Here is a 17,190-nt window from a genome sequence, read left to right on the forward strand (position 1 = left end):
TATTTTTTACCTAAATTAACCACTTGATAATATTTTTGCCCCGCGGGCTTTAGTATTCTGTATTTCGGGGGTCTACAAACCCATTTTTGTAAGGATCCCATTAGTAAATATTTTAGGCTTTGAGGACCATCTGGTCTCTATTACAACCCACTCAGCCTTGCCACTATAGCCAGAAAACAACCATAGATGATGCATAAACCAACTGGTGTGGTTTCCTCAATAATACTTTATTTACAAAAATAGGCATCAGATAGGCCGTAGTTTGCCAGTACCACCCGCGTCTCTCTTCAGGTGCACCTCTCTCTCGTTCTCTTATAAAACCACACTGGCCTTGCCTACTACCCCCATCAACAATTCTGATAGAGTTGATTTGGCCATCTGTGTCTCTTAACAGCCCTGAGCACACCAGTCTTGTCTTGGCGGTGCTCAGTCAAAACTGAGAACCATTGCTTTGTGGAGGTGGCACAAAAACTTGCATGATCTGTATAATCTAGAACTAAGTTGCTTCGCTGAGCCCCAGTGGGCATCTCAGCGAGTAGAGTTGTTAGTGGAGGTAGCGTCACTTCCTCTGTACTCTTCAGACCTATGCAAATTGCCTTAAAGGTGTGACCTGGGTTTCTCCTTTTAAAATGACCACAATACCTGTGACCCTCCACTCTTTGACTATGTCTCTTGCCCTATTAATAGCTGAGCTGCTGTGGCGTGCAGAACTACACCAACTGGAGCACTAGCCCATATTTCCTGGATCATGGCATCCCACCCAGCTGCTGCATGAACGAAACCGACTGCAACCCCCAGGATCTCCACAACCTGACCGTGGCCGCTACCAAAGTTAACCCGAAGGTACCTGCCAGTCCTGATGGGATCAGGGCTGAAAGCTCGGGGGTCGGTTTGTTTAGTGTCTGTGAAAATTATGACCAATAGATTCGAAAAGATAGTCCGAGAAGGAGTCAAGAGTCTTCCTTTGAGGTCCTTTATTACCTAGAGAGGCACCTGAGGCCGCCTGCTTCTTAAAGCGGAGCCTGTGACCCACTCAGCCTTGCATTCCTTCCCCACCGCAAGAATCTACCAGGCTGTGCTGCAGATTGCTGTTAACCCTGATGCTCGTGGCAGACAGAGAATGTTGACTTTCTTCTTTCGGGCTATCTTTCTTCTGCTTAATATGCCTTTAAGATGTGAAATTATTTGCAGCTGAATGCCAGTCTTTAACCAGAAGAACAGAGTAAAATTGACAGACAGCATCTGCTTCTAGTAGGAAGGCAGCCTTCCTTATGGGGAGTTCATTGCTACAGTAAACGAAATAAGCATTCAGCTGCGAACCCACCAGCTGCTACACTGGAGGAAAGACCTGGCAATCTGACTTGGCAAAAATGACAGCCTGGGAGAAACCCGTAGTGCAGTTCTACACTGTACCCCAGGGTGCTTAGGAGTTAGAATTGACTCAGTGGCACATAGTAATGAGTCCAACCCACAGTTGGCATTTAGACATTCCAAAACTTGGAGAAAGAAGAGATGGTTAGGTGCCATTTAAAAGTTAGCCTAGAGCTGAAATGAGGAAGATGAAAAAGAAGAAAATCAATTCTGCAGTCCACTCTACAGAAAACATGATGAAGACATGATCGAGCTGGTGTGAAGGCCATCTGTGGTCTGAAACTTTTAGAGAAATGCCAGATAAAAATAAACAATGTCTTGTTAAAGACTGGGGGGTGGGTACCTAGTGAGTTTGCCTTTGGTTGTGTAGCCATGGGATAAATGCTCTTTCCTTACTAAGATAAAATCGTGGTGGTGGTGTGAGCTCTGTCTTCCACTGCGCCACACCATGTCTTTCCTTACAAATGATGCAGCAGGTCTTTGTAATGTCTTTCGTTGGGTCCTGAAAGTGAATTTGAAGGCCTATCCCCAAATTGTTTTCCAAAAGATAGGGTAGCGGGTTTGTTTGTTTGTTTGTTTTTCATTTCATTGCTAAATGATAAGCTCAGCTCACTCTCTGCGTCTTCCTTCCCCCACTCAGTCCTATGGTACATTTTCCTGGACACCTCAAATACCTGAGAAAAAAAGGGGCCTCGCATGCCTCTTACTCCCCTTATCCTGTCATAGTACATCCTAATTTAAAGTCCACATGAGTCCTGAGACAAATTATTTCTCCTGCCTGAGTCTCAGGCAAATTGTGTATACCAGATGGGCTATGAGTCTGGGGTAGAGCTGGGTAGTAGTAGATGCCTGGAAAAGTTAATCCTCCTACCTCTTCTGCCTTTCCCAGGAAGCTTACCTAGCACCACATGCTTAGAGTAGATCGAATCCTATTATTTACAACAAACAGATATCTCTGTAGTTCTTTTGATGTCACCTGTCCTACACTCTGATAGCCCAGAGAGATGACTCTTGACTCTTACTTGGGAAGCTGAGAAATCTCCCTTATGCAGATAGCTGCTAGAAGAGAGCAGGAAGGAGGTGGAGATAGTTCAACAGGATATCTATTGTTTTCAGGAGGGTAGGTATTATTTTACTTTCATTAGCACTATACTGATATAGCTGCTGGTTCAATTGGTTTAGTAGCATTGTCCAAACTTCTAGTCCCATAGGGACTACTTGAACTTGTGTAAGAGCAGAGCACTCTGGTTGGCAACTACCAAAGCACTCTTTATAGAACCAGTCTGGGGTCAGCTGTCTCCTACTATGGAGAACCTGTCACTTGCAAGTATTTCCCATTGCCCTTTGGGTAGATTTTGACATACTGAGAAGGGTGAGCAGCAGATTTCTGTAAATGTATCTTGTCCCTTGCCACACGGTCACTTTCATTTTAGTATATTGACGGAGTAGTTGCAGCCAGATAAGACCTCAACTTAGTGAACTTTCACAGGCCGAAAAATGAAACCGGATCTATTTCTCACACCATATCGAAAAGCAAATTCAAAATGGTGGAGTAAGAGGCTAAATATGTTCTTAAAATTCAAACCATAAAACTCTTAGAAGAAGCAGGGGCAACACTGTCGGGCCTAGCTTTTAGCAATGGACTGGTTAGTACCCAAAGCAAACACAGTCAAAGACTAAATAAATAAATGAAACTTCATTAAAATATTAAATGTTTATTCATCAAAAGACTTATATTAAAAGAGGGAAAAGACAAGCTACCAACTAGGAGAATGTTTTCAGGAACCACATAGCTAACAAAAATCTAATTACATATATAACTTTGACAACAGCCAAAATACAATAACTTATAAAGTGGACAAAGGACTGGAATAGATATTTCACCAAAGAGGGCGTTTAAAGAGCCGCCAAACACATGAACAGATGCTCCAACTCATTAACTCTCAGAGAAATGGGGGCCTGGGGTGTGGGGACAAAAAGCCATGCAATCAGATACCATTTCATGTCCACTAGGACTGCTAAGATTTATAAACAAAAGAGAAAGATTTTGGCAAGGATAACGTGTGGGAGGATCCCGATCAATAAGGGAGACTGCAAAACAGAATTTCAAATTCTCATGGACCCCAAGGACCATGAACCCCTGAGATCATTTTTAAACCTTAAACTGCAAGTATCCCTAGAGTTTACTTAAAACCAAGCAATAATTTACCTTGTAAAAGTGTCTACCTTCAACATTCTGCTTTTTAAAGAACTGTATATAGGGGATCAAAGTGACAACAGCACTAGATAGATTAGATAGGAACCTTCACGAGCAGTGAGTTTGTTAATGATGGAAAGAAATCTCTATTAAACTCCTTTGCAGAGGGAGAAAATGACTGTCGTCAACTCTCTGGTTTCTCCCATCAGGGTAATGTTTTCGTATTTTAAGCTGACCTAAATCTGATGCTGCTCTGAACTTCAGTCCTCTATCCTACCACCATTGTGAGGAGAAAAAACACGAATTTGGGCGAGCACAGCAAAATGCCATCTTGCCTGTTACCACTGGGGAAGGTGTGAGAATAGCCACCTGTCTTCCCACTATGATTCCTCCTCTCCCTTTCTGCTGCCTTGTGAAAAATAGCCTGATGGTTTACTATTAAGTGATATCAGAAGCCTGGTGGTGCTATGGGACAAGCCAGTGCACCTAGTGCTTAGCCACTACCCATCTGCCAGTGGTGGCTCCCATGGTGCTGAGCAGGTCTCACTGGAGCTGCCCGACAAAGAGGGACTCGACAGAAAGGCCTCGTGTGTAACATCCACTATGGGTCATAAAGCATATGACCCTGCCACAGATCATGGGGTTAACATGAGACTAGGCAGCTTTTTGTTCCATTGTGCATGGGGGTTAATTTGGGAGTCCACTGAATGGGTGTTCACAACAATAACAGCACGTGAGAGCTTATTAGGTGACTATAGCCTAGTCTGGCCTGGGTTAAATGTGTCTCAAGAGACCATCTCTCTCTGTTTCCAGGGATGTTATGATCTGGTGACCAGCTTCATGGAGATTAATATGGGAATCATCGCTGGAGTAGCTTTTGGGATTGCATTTTCCCAGGTACCTTCCGCTATTGTGGGTCACCTGGTCTATCCTGTTGCTGTCTGCTCTCCTGTTGCTGCTCTCTGGGTTCCAGCTCGTCGGCCTGTGCCTTGGGAGAGGCTGAGAGATGGGGTCAGAGTGCCTTGCTCGTTAGTCCTCAGGTCATCTGTTTATTGATTTTCCTTTTTCAACCTAAATGAAGTTTTGCCATCAAGGGAATATCAGTTGCAGTTAAACTAATGACTAGCTCCAGAAAAACAACTTGTTTCTTCTGTAGGTCAAATGGAGGTTAACTGAACAAAGTGCTGCCTTAATTGGAGCATAAACAACAACTCCACACATCAAATGGCTCATCTGGATTTGGATGGGTGGTCGGCTTCTTTTCCAGCTTGCCCTGCCCAGTTTTGAAGTCTAAGTGCCTATGGATTTGTGCCTAAGTGATTTCAATGTTAACGGCAGCCTAAATTCAGCAAATTTCATTTTTGCAGCCCTTATTTGAACCATGAGGTTGGACTATTATCTTTCTTGAAAGGAAATGGAACTTTTTGTTTATTGAATTTTATGTCACTTTACACACACTCACCCAGCCTGAAGAAAAACAACAGGAGAGGTAATTGGGCAAATTAAATGAGCCACAAATACTCAAGGATGGAACAAGATTAAACCCATCTAGAATGTAGCTTCCCTCCACCCGGTAGTACACTCAAGCTCTTAAACAGACCTTGGCCTCTCCTTGCCAAATTATAAATATTGCCATAATACTGCTATTGGTGGAAAGATTGGCATGTATTGTTTAAGTGTGGCACATTATACAGGGCTTAATACGTTCTCGCGAACTAACTGTACCTGTGTAACCATCAAGGAATTGAACATTAGCCTGGAAGTTTCGCTTTACAAGTAAAGTCTTACTGTTGTTGGAAGGTGGCATTGAGTCGGTTCTGACTCATAGCAACCCTGTGTTACAAACAGAGTGAAACACAGCCTGGTCTTTTGTGCCTTCCTCACAATTGTTCTGATGTTTGAGCCCATCGATGCATCCCCTGCATCAGTCCATCTTCTCGAGGGTCTTCGAACAGTAGAGCTGTTTTTCTTCCCATGGCTCGTAGAAACGTTTGTACAATTTTTCACCTCACAAGAGCATTAAGGGCAGGGCCAGCATGGGCGGGTTGGGGGGTGGGGTTGCTGTTTCTGGCTCAACGTCAAAATGGTTTTTCCTCATGGTTCCCTTTTCAGCAACTTATGACAGGAATAAAACCGTGGAACACACCAGCACACCCACAAGTGTCACACACAATGCCAAATAACCAAGGCCCCAGAGACATTTCCAAAGCAATTGTCGCCATGAACTTTATTCCAGTGGCTATAATATTTCAGTCATTACACTTCAGGCGAATCATTGTAATGATGGGGGGGACGGGGTAAGAACCTCTTACCTCTCAAACCTTGTGACTGCTGCAAATGCTCAGGATGCACTTGACAGCCTTGAAAATCCAGGTGTGCTAACATCTCTCTGTCACGTCAGCTCCTTAGTCCAGACAGTGTTGAGATGTTGTGTATGGCATCTGGAGGGGGCTGTCCCCCTGAAGGGAAGGCGTATTAACTGAAGTCTCTCGATGATTATCTTAGAACTGTACACGGGATTGTGATGCGAAGACTGGACACGTGGAGTAGAGAGTCTCAAAGAGCTTGGAGTACCAGGGATGGAAACCCTTATCTAACAATATTCTCAGACGGCCGTGATTGGGGGCCGGGGGCGGGTGGTGGAGCGGAGTTGTAGATCTCTGAGGAGGGAATCTTATTTTCATTAATGAGATGACTTGAGTCAAGTGAACCATTCTTCAAGTCCTTCATACCACTCTGATGCATACTTTCCCCACTTCTCTCCCTCTCCCTATCAGGTAATTTATGCTCAGAGCAGTTCCTTCCCCACTTGGTTATCTGGCCAAATAAACAGTAATCAACCTGAAGAAATCCCTGATTCAAAGCGAGCTGTGTTGCCTCCCGAGGCAGTGAAAAAAGAGGGCCTTTGGCCCCCAAACAGAAAGTCTATAGCAAGTTAACTTCTCCTCGAGGTGCTGCGTAGATGTTGGGTTAAGAAAACACAATGCCCACTGGCATCGCACAACCAGTCCCCTTCACCCACAGGACCCTGCTGCCATGAGGCAGGAGGCAGAATGACCCGATGCTAGGAACTGCTGCTGTTCATGTTGTCAGACTGTTTATGGTGTAGACAGTGGTGGAGCCAGTGGCCACTCACCAGGTACCACTTCATGAAAAACCAGCCCTACAGATGCCAGTCAGTGACCAGAAGCCACAGGGTTAGAAGCAGCCTCATGGTGAAACTTGGCAAATGTTCATCTTACTTGTGTTGGCCTCTGCAGAGGAGGAGCCTTGGTCTTCCCATAATAAAGCAGAAGGCCCTCCTGAGGTAGACAGCAGAGGGCCAGGCCCTTTTTCTTCTCCTTTCCTTCTCCTTGCTCTTTTCCATGCAATCATCTGTTGGATAAAACTGGCTCCGAGATGAAAAGGTGTGGTACAGAGCACAAGGAAAATGGAGCTGTGTCTAGCCTTTTAAGAGACTATATAAAAACTTTTGTCCCCTAAGCTAATTTAAATCATTTGAGTTCTGTTTCTGGACTCTGTCAAGCATTTTATACTTCTCTGTACAAATTCAAGTTACTTTTACCTTCTTAAGAAAAAGCCCATTTGTCTGTAGTTAATGGGCCAGCCTGCTGGCCTATAAATCTATAGCAAAAGGTTGAGTTGTCTTTGATAGAGCCCTGCACCTGTGGCAGCTAGTCTTTCACTCAGAGTACTGAGACAGTGGGTATGGAGTGCATATGCCCCTGTGTACACACACACACACACACACCCATTCATGGTCTGGAAACCAGGGGCCACAGGTGTTAGGTCTGGGCTCTTTTTCCTTTTTCTAAAAATAAATAAAATTACATGTGTGCATGCATGTACACACACATGCAAATTCTGTAATATATATGCATATATGTTACAACATTTTGGTGAACATTTACCTAGGCAAGTTAGGTTCTCAATACAGAATTTTGGTGGACATTTACCTAGCAAATTAGGCTCTCACAATCTGATCAGTGACATTGGCTATATTTTTCAAACTGTGTCAACTCTTGTTATTTCTGTGCTGGCTGTTCCGTTTCCAGGAATCTAGTTTTTCTGCTCCCTTGCTTTCTTAACTTGTCATTTGAGGAGCCCTAGGTTACACGTTGGCCTGCTTAAACGCCAAGTCAGGAGTTCAAAATCGCCGGTCTCGGAGAGAAAACCATGGAAACTACAGAAGCAATTGTCCCTTGCCCTATTGTTTATAGGGTTGCTATGAGTTGACATTGGCTTGAGGGTGGAGAGTTTGGCTTTGTTTTTGGTTGACCATTTGGTCATGAAGGAATTTTTTTAAAGAAGCACAGCACTCACAGATGATTTTGGTGAGTGCCTGGACTCTTGTGCTGCTTCCTGTCTAGATTCAACCTTCTGCTGTCGGGCGGGTGGGGATGGGCTGGTGGGCGGTGGGCAGACACAGTCCTGGGCCTCTGTATTTAGCACTTGTATACCCAGTGTAAACAGACCCAGAGAGCTTTACTAGACTTGGAGCCTGTTGGGCTGGATTCATCCTAAACATCACAAAATGTTACCGTCCTACATGGGGCCATAGAACTGTTTCCAGGAGGGGACAGAGAATTGTCTTAATTGAGGCTGGCCAGATACTGTAGAACCAGGATTCCAATTCTTACTGCCCTACTTGGTCTGCTATGTTAAACATCTAGGCAGCGGGTCTAACAAGTACCCTTGCCCCTGCTTCAGATAGTACCTGATGGAAACTCTTTGGGGTTTTTATTATAAAGGGTCAGTGGAATAAACAGAAAAAAGGTATCTTCTAAACGTTTAGGTTTAACTCCTACCTCATCCCCTATGTGGCCTCCCCAGGGTCCACAGCTTGTTAGAATAAAAAGTTAGAGGCCAGCAGTTTTTGTGGTGGCCTTACAGTGATGTATTGACCTTTTTATGTTGAGGACAGGACAAAGCTTTTGATAGCCCTTATAAGAGATGGTCAAGAAAGGATGTTTTCTTTTGTTTCTCTCTTGGATCATTAACATCACATCTTTCCAGGTATGGGGCTATTGTGTGCGGCCTTCCTGTCCATTTGGAACTGCCCCATAGGGTTTCCAAGCCTGGAAAGCTTTCCTGGAGCAGATGCAGCTCTTTCTGCCCCCCGAGCAGGTGGTAGATTCATTTTACCAACCTTTTAGTTAGCAGCTGAGCACTTAACCACTGCACCACTGGGGCTCTACATTGAACCGAAGGAGGGTTTTGCTTAAATGGGGCCAGATTGTCCTGTCTACAAATTAATTAGGTCTCATGGCACGCAATCTATGTGTCCTGATACAGGCCCAAGAAGAAGCTTCATTTTAAACAGAACAGACTGTCTGATTATGTGACTAGTCATAATCTGGTAATAATTTGTACTAAGTATGGGATGATTTCCCCCCCTCGCCCTTTCTCTCAACATGGTAGGTATGAAAATGAGAGATCAAAGTTCTCTCTCAACTATGAAGAAAAATTTGATAGCAAATTTGAGATTAGTAACCCTGTGAATAATTCAGAACATCTGCCATATCCTAAATCCTTGGGGGTTTTTTTCCACTAGATTTATCTAAAATAAAAGCTAAATTATGTAAAATACTGTTTTCATGTAGCTTATATGTACTTCCATTTTGAATATTTTTTTTTAGAAAAACAACTCTTGAGGCTTAAAAAATAATTTACAGAAAACTCCTATGGGTAGCAAAAAACAGGCATATTAGACCTTGGAAATACAAAATATAAGTTTCAAACCAAATACCCTTGTTCTTTAACTTAAAAAAAAGGTTTTAAGTTATATCCGTGAGAAAGTTTGCAGGTGAAGTACTTAAGAGTGATTCATGAAACTATCATGGCTGTTTCCTTGGAAGTAGAGAACTTCAATATAAATACACGCGTGTTCTAAAGACTTTTGGCTGTGTGACTCCTGACATGCCATGGAGACGAGCACTAAATGTAGGAACCTTGTCAACCATGAAGTGGAATAGTGGCTGATTTAAGTGCTGAAAACACCTTACGTCAATGAGAAGAAAGCAAAGTAACAAGCCTTAGGAAGAAAGGAAGGATAGTCAAGGAACTTGAAAAGTAAATAAAAATAGCCTCCAGTTGCCTTAAGGTTGCAATTCAAAGGCCAGAAGGAACAACTGATGTAGAACAGGATGATTCTAGAAAGGGGAAGGACCTAGGATCACCGTAAGGATGGAAGGGAGCCAAGTGGCTATTCTTGGATAGTGGATTCGGTGGGTATAACCTTTAGCACTCTGTGGGTTACGTGCCTGGTTTGGGGGAAGCTCTTTAACCTCCCCTAACCCATTTTATTTGGCAAATTGGTGTAATGCCACATAGTGATATCATAAGGGTTAAACAGTGTGATATAAGTGAAAGTCCTCCTTCTTGTACTTGATTTTTGACGGAACTCTGATTTTGAGAGTATAAAATGGGTTCTCATGTCATTAGAAAATTCTTGTCAAAAGGGGACGTGCTGTACGGCCCAATGTCCTTGCCTCACTGAGGAGATTTCTGTTTCTCATCTGGCACAGTATTCTACAGGTTAGAGCTGTGGTTCCGTAAAATTGGGCTATGAACTTTAACTGTAACCTTTTAGGTATGGAAAAACAGTCACCTTACCGAACTCATAGCCTAATTTTAGTTTTTCAAAGGAAAGTGAGAATTAGGGGTTTCATCAAGAAAGGGACCCAACTAGACAGGAATCTAATGGGCCAGGAGCTAAGACAGAGGTTGTCTTGCACTGACCAGCAGAGGGACCCAGAGTGATCCCAAGTGTTTCATCAGGAAGATAAAGGTAACTTGGTGAACAAGATGAGCAGAACATGGAAGAATTGCCATGTAAACAGGAGCTGAAATCTGTTAAAGCATCAATTGCTGGGTCCCAACCCCTTGGCACCCCACCCCTGGCATTTCTGATCCAGCAGGTCTCCAGTGGGGTCCTGTGAATTTGCATTTCTAAAAAGGTATCACGTGATGCTAGTGCCTGTGATCCTGAACCCACACTTGGAGAAATTCTCTCTAAAGATCATTCCTACCTCTGATCCAATAAAACATGTCCCCAGTTGCACAGGGAGAGGGGACTGCAGGCCAAGAGAAGCTGCAGGGTTTTAGGCTCAAGTGCCCTCCAGATTCATGAATCGGAGCTTTCGTTTCTAATAAGCAGAATAAGAATTGTTTAAGAGTCACTTAAGATTCAAATCAGGGTACCAAGGCAGGCCAAGGACTGGGGTCAGTATTCTGTGACTTGCTGATGTGGGGCTCCTGAAAACCTAGGAGATGGGCTTATCTGGGTCTAAAATATCTACATTATTTAGAGATAATGAGAAACTAATCAAAGTGCCACTTCTCTCTTTCTTTTCTTGCCTTTCCCTCTTAGTTCTCAGAAGCCAAGACTTTCTTACATAAATGACAGCCTTAACTGGTCATGAATAATGTCTTACCGCAAGGCAAGAACCAATTTGCTGTTAGGTAGGGACAGATGGATTTCTCAGCATCCAACGATGCTGAGATATCTTTTGAGTGCATGTGCTTACAATTCTGAGTTACAGTTTGACTCTTTAGTTGACACCCAGTAGTTTTTTGTTACTTAAAAAAAATAAAAATAAAAAAATAAAACTGCTCTCCTATAAGTCAATGTTAGCACTACTTAAGTGGCCAAAGTTGGTTTCCAATAGACGGGGTGAGCTAAAGCTGGCGCTCCGTGGCAAGTTGCCTAGTCTCCAGTTGGCCCTACACTCACGGTTCCACTCCCAAGGTTTGATCTATCGTACAGTGGAAACCAGGTCTGATCAGTTTCTCTGGCGCACCTTTTTCACTCACAAACAGAAGCTCTTGACTGTCAAACACTGCATCTGTGCAAGGGGCGGGATGTCCAAGAAAGGTGTCATTTAATGCCTTGAGATTCACATTTTCATTTGTCTTCCTGACAACAGTTGATTGGCATGCTGCTGGCCTGCTGTTTGTCTCGATTCATCACGGCAAATCAGTATGAGATGGTGTAAGGGGAAGGAAGGTAAGTGGCAATGAGGAGGCTTGAATTGCTGCCATTGAGTCCGTTCCAACCACTGGCTGCCCACCCACCCATGTATCCTGAGTGGAGCTGTGCCTTGGGGTTTTCATGGTCGTAACTTCATGGAAGCAGATCAGCACGTCTGTTTTCCAAGGCACTGCTGGGTCGATTCAAGCCACCATCTTTCAACTCTTAGGTGAACGCCTAACCCTTTGTGCCACCCAGAACTTCTTATGAGAGACTCTACTTCAAATAGACAGGAGTCCTGCCTGGTCACTTATGTAACTGATCTGAGTGGCCCTCGTCCCCAAGACAGAATCTTATTTTGTGTGTGTGTGTGGTACTGGGGAGGGGGTCTGACAATTGCTATTGTGTAAAACTGTTTAAATACTCTTTTTATCTTGCTACCCTTTTCTAAGTCCTTATAATGTCGAATCACTCACTTGTTTTAATTTCTTTCCTCAGTCTTTCAAGAACAACGAACTCAGAGGCCTGTTTATAAAAGAACTACAGCAATGTTTTGAAAGACTTCCAAAGAATTTTTAGAGCAAAATAGATAACCCTGACACCCCTACCCCCCACCTTTATCCCCAGCCTCCACTTTACCCTCAGTGTGCAACCAATCCTCCCTCACAGTCTCTGCACCACCTTTCACCCCAAATTATGTGTAGTGTTCCAGTTTATGAAGCCCTGTTGTGCCAGAGTGTAACCAGGCCCCTCTGCAGCTAGTCTTTAGTGGACCCCAACTCCCCACCCCCCCTAAGGCTCTGTATGTGTCAGCCAATTCCTCCACTTATATTGGATCCAACAGCAGTGCAGTGTAGGTGACCGGTTACCACTCCATCACTGGCCCCATTGGCCCTGCATGTAGTGTGGGAGGCTCCTGTTTACCCTTTACCATGATCAATAAATGTACCTTCCTGTAGTTAAACAGAGGATAAGGATCTGTTCTCTTGACTTAATTGCATTTCATTTGGTTTTCCCTTTACTAATGCTCTTTCGTACTTTCTTCAGACGGCCCAGGTCTTGGAGAGAAACACATTGGTTATTATCATTTGATGGGGACAAAAGCGAGTGTCATGCATGAGGGATATTGATGTTGAGTTTAGGTGGCCTCCTGACTCATCGTCGTAGATCTGGGTAGGTGGAGACATTGTAGCAGCCCCTGGATTCACAGTTGAAACCTGTATATTCCTCTTACTACCACGGTGTGCTGTTGCTTCCTGTGAAAAGACCTTTGTTTTTTAAATTCTCTCTTCCGTACTTTCTTGCATTGACATCACAGACCTGGAGGGCCTCATCAAATCAAAATTAAGAATGAGTGTGAAGGGAAAACAAAAGTCAGAATATTTTCAAAGGAACTTTCAAAAACAATGCCTCTGTCTAGCATGCAAACAAGAATGCCTTGATATTGTGGACATTTGTGATCTATGTATTAATAAATAGAGCCATTAAAAACTGCTGTGTTTTGGTTTTATTTTATTTTTTTTTGGCACGCCATGCGAGGTTTGGATATTTTTGTGTGATTGTGTGTTAGACTAGACAGTCAATCCAGGGAGACTCCTACGTGTATAAGAAAGAGCTTTATATATAAGAGCAATTGAATATTGAAAAAATGTCCCAGCCCAGTCCAGATTCAGTCCTTAAGCCCGATATTAGCGTATATGTCCGATACCAATCTATGGCATCCTCTTCAGACTCACGAAACACATGAAATGACGCCGAATGCAGGAAGATCACAGGCTAGTGGGTGGAAAGTCTTGTGGATCCAGTGGCAGTGTAACCATCTCAGTGCTGGCAGGAGTGTCTGTGGGGCTCCTCTAGCTCAGCACTAGCATAGCTGCATGCGTTTTCTCAGCTGAAATATCTCCCAGGGAATGAGCATGTGTCCCGCCTCCAGTGAGCTATTTATCTCTTTAGCACCTCCAAATGAGGTCATCAAGCTGTGGCCTGATTGACAGGCTAAACTCTACCTCTTCACTCTTAAGTCTCAAATTGACAAAAGATTATGTAACTACCACAGACCACCCCTTGTCAATTTGACACTTTCACACAACTCTTCAGTCACATATAATTTTCAAACGAACAATAATAAAACCATATGTGTACCTAACAGGATAAAACTAAAATGCATACAATTCAATATATGCCACCCTCATTTAAGCATAACATTCTATAAGTGAACAAAACAAATAGAACCTATACTTATATATTGCAGTTAAGTAACATCTATACTTTAACCCTATAATCCGGTGACTATATTCCCCCACCTATAAAAGTTTGTAAGCGAGCCGCTTCATGCCTTTATCCACCCCATTTTGGGTATCCAATTTCTATACTGCCCACTTACATCAACCCAGTGCTCTGAGGAGACAATCATATTTTGATGTGAAAAATCTTCATTCCAGTTGGAACCATGCCAAGTCTGCATCCATAAGCAAAGTCAAATAGGGACAGGTCATCCATAAAGTCTGCAGCAATATGTACCAATTCACAGACTCAAATATCTTCATCTGCTCAGGTGCTGGTCAACTCACCGTGGGCTGCCTCACTTAGCCTCACCAGGGTGTCCATTGGTCACCTTGCCTTTAGACCACAGGCTGGTCACAAATTCTCAACAAGTCTAGCCCCCTTGGGCTAGGTCATGAACTTCAGTCAACCTGCTCTCATCTTCCCTAGTTCCTGTAAACCAGCTCCACGGGTGTCAGTGGCCTGATTGAACACATCTCTTTATTGCTGCATATCTCTCACTTCCACTCAACAAGTGGATCCAGGTGGTCACCTAGCAAGCATTTCAGCCTGCTCACAGGCTCCCTTTAACATTCAGTCCCAGAGAGCCGTTTTCTTCATGGATTCAGATTTTTCCCACCCTCTGACAAAGATCACTAATTCAAGACGCAAAAAGCCAAAGTTCCTTTTTCTCCAATCTGTCAACAGACCCCTAGGGAAGTTTCTTGGAATGCAAATGTCCTAAGTATTCCAAAGCACTGGGTGGGGATTATTTTTTCAGAGCTGCCTTTGCAGAAGTCTCCAAAACCCATTGAAGATTCAAATTGTAATGGCTCAAGACAAGTGGGCTTACAATCTCTCTGTTTTCATACTTCCCAATAATCATTTCTATAAATCCTATGTCAACAATAATAAGCAGAAGAAATCAGTGTAAACAAAGTAGAATCAGATACTAAACTCAATTCTTAAAACAGTCAAGTTCAATCCTTATGTAGCTTATATTAATACTGATCTAAACTATTTTATTGATACAAAGTATGGGATTAGGCCTCTGACAGCATCAAGCCAGAGCCAGGCTTTCTGTCAGCCATTTTGACCTTCAGTCAGCCATTTCCCCTAAGCAGCTCTGAGAAATTCAAAGGACAATTTTATCCTCTGAGCTCAAAATATAGATGGATCACATTCACTTTTGCCACTTCACACAGGAATAACCAAAGATAACAACCAAACAAAATATTCAAAGCTTTAACTTCCCATATTCTTTCCAGAAAATAACCCAGTGAACTGCATGGACATATCTGACCTCTGGCCAGACAAAGAAGAAGCACTACCAGGAGGGAGAGGTCAAACAAACCTCCACTCTCCATCTTTATGGTTTGTTTCTCTAGAATGCCACTCCTGGCACCATAATGTGTTAGCATGGGTACACTGGAGAAACAAAACCTGGGAGACTCATGTGTATATACAAAAGAGCTTTACATGCAAGAGCAATTGAATATTAAGAAAACATCCCAGCCCAGTCCAGAAGTCCAGAAGTCCGAGATTAGCCCATGTGTCCGATATCAAGCTATAAAGTCCTCTTCAGACTCACAGAACACATGCAATGACACCGAATGCCGGAAGATAACAGCCCAGCGGGCGCAAAGTCTGTGGATCCAGCAATGGATCCAGCACTGGCAGTGGTCTCTATGTGGCTCCTTCAGCTCAGGACACTAGCATAGCTCCATGCATCTTCTCAGCTGGAATGTCTCTCAGGGAGTGAGCATGTGGCCCGTCTCCAGCAAGCTATTTATCTCCTTAGTGCCTCCAAATGAGGTCATCAAGCTCCGACCTGACTGACAGGCTAAACTCCACCCCTTCACTCCTAAAATCTCAAATTGAAAACATTATGTAACTACCACACTTTGTTTTTATGTATCTCTTGTCCCACATGGGACATGAAGTCGATCACCTTACACAGACACATCAGTCCTCATGTGCTCCCACTTGTACTCCACCAAAATAGCTTTAGGCCATAGGGTCTGGGTCCTTATATTATTATGATGATGGACATGTCAAGAGCTTGAATTATTTATCATGTACAGAATATATTGTTGACTGCCGAAATAACCTCTTATTTTAGGCCTCTGGCTGAACATTCCTAAAAGAAATACAAATAGTTCAGCAGCCTTTAAGTCTGGATTTCAGGAACCTGGATTTCTGAATACAGGAACCTCTGTTTTTTTCTTTCCTTGTTTGTAATCATTTTCTTTTCTTGCTTTTCTCCCCTCATTGAAAAACCTCAATCTAGAGAAGAGACAATGCCCTACAATCTCATCATCCTAGTGCCTCAATTTGTACTAAAGTGTGAAAATCCTGACACTTGATCTAAAGAGCATTTTGCTAATAGGTGCAGTGTATATTATCTGCAATCTTTTTCTTTGAAAATTTTTAATGAGTCATCCCTTTTTAAAAATCTCAGTAAAAGCATAAATTGATCTGTTCTCAAATAAATGGTTAAAAAACATGGTTGTTTTCTCTGTAAAACAACCTGTAATTAGTCTAACTACAGTATTTATCAGCCTAAAATCTTCAGGGATTAAGCCCTGAGAGGCTTATAAAGGTCACACTGCCCCACAGTTTCAGATGTTCCCTCTTCAAAGGTCAATAATTTTCAAGAACTTTCCTTTTTGAGCTGTGAAAATGAGACTTTTCTGTAAAGTTCTGTGGTTTGGTCTTTTGTGACACGAACATTTAGCAGTACATTTTGATGAATATCTATACCAGCAAGTTGCCCTGCAACTCCTGGCAACTCGATGCACAACAGAACAAAATGCTGCCTTGGCCTGCACCGTCCACTTGCCTGGGCCATTTTAATCCATAGCATTCTCATTGGCTGGTTTTCAGAAGTAGGCCACGAAGTCTGTCTTCCTAGCCCACCAGCATCTGGAAGCACTGCTGAAACCAATTCAGGATCATTAAAAGGGGGGGGGGTAATATCTTGTCAAGTTGATTCTGGCAGAGTAGGGCAGAAGATAACTGCCCTATGGGAGATGTCAAAGACTATGCACCATGACAGAAGCAGACTGTCACTTGTTCCATGAAGCGGGTTGGAGGGTGGGGGCAGGGGCGGGTGTTGAGCCACTTAAACACTGCCCCACCAGGTCTGCTCATCGCAATACGCAACCCTCAACTGACAAGTGGAAGCTGGACATGAGGTGCATTGGGCTGGAATCCAACCTGGGCCTGCATAAGAGGGGAGGAGCAATCTACCACCGAACCACCATGGCTTCCCAACAAAGCAGGTTTCCATCAGATCAGTTCGCCCTCATGGCATCCAGCACTTGCTTGCACGGCGCTTCACAGGGTTTTCAATGCCGGGTTTTTCATAAGGAGATCACCAGGCATT

General features: G+C 43.4%; 1 protein-coding gene across 1 annotated transcript in view; it reads left to right on the forward strand.

The window, feature by feature from the left end:
• TSPAN7 (tetraspanin 7) overlaps window positions 1-13,033 on the forward strand; it is a 124,519-nt gene extending 111,486 nt beyond the window's left edge. Inside the window, exons 5-8 of the mRNA XM_004714566.2 lie at window positions 688-843; window positions 4,382-4,465; window positions 11,497-11,576; window positions 12,039-13,033. Of these exons, the coding sequence (XP_004714623.1) occupies window positions 688-843; window positions 4,382-4,465; window positions 11,497-11,565 (309 nt within the window). The 3' untranslated portion in view covers window positions 11,566-11,576; window positions 12,039-13,033. The remainder of the gene's footprint in view (window positions 1-687; window positions 844-4,381; window positions 4,466-11,496; window positions 11,577-12,038) is intronic.
• The last annotated feature ends 4,157 nt before the right edge of the window (window positions 13,034-17,190 follow it).

The sequence above is a fragment of the Echinops telfairi genome, unplaced genomic scaffold (genome assembly GCF_000313985.2).
Source record: "Echinops telfairi isolate 266 unplaced genomic scaffold, ASM31398v2 ScPeMD7_26;HRSCAF=91, whole genome shotgun sequence".
NCBI classification, from domain to species: Eukaryota; Metazoa; Chordata; class Mammalia; order Afrosoricida; family Tenrecidae; genus Echinops; species Echinops telfairi.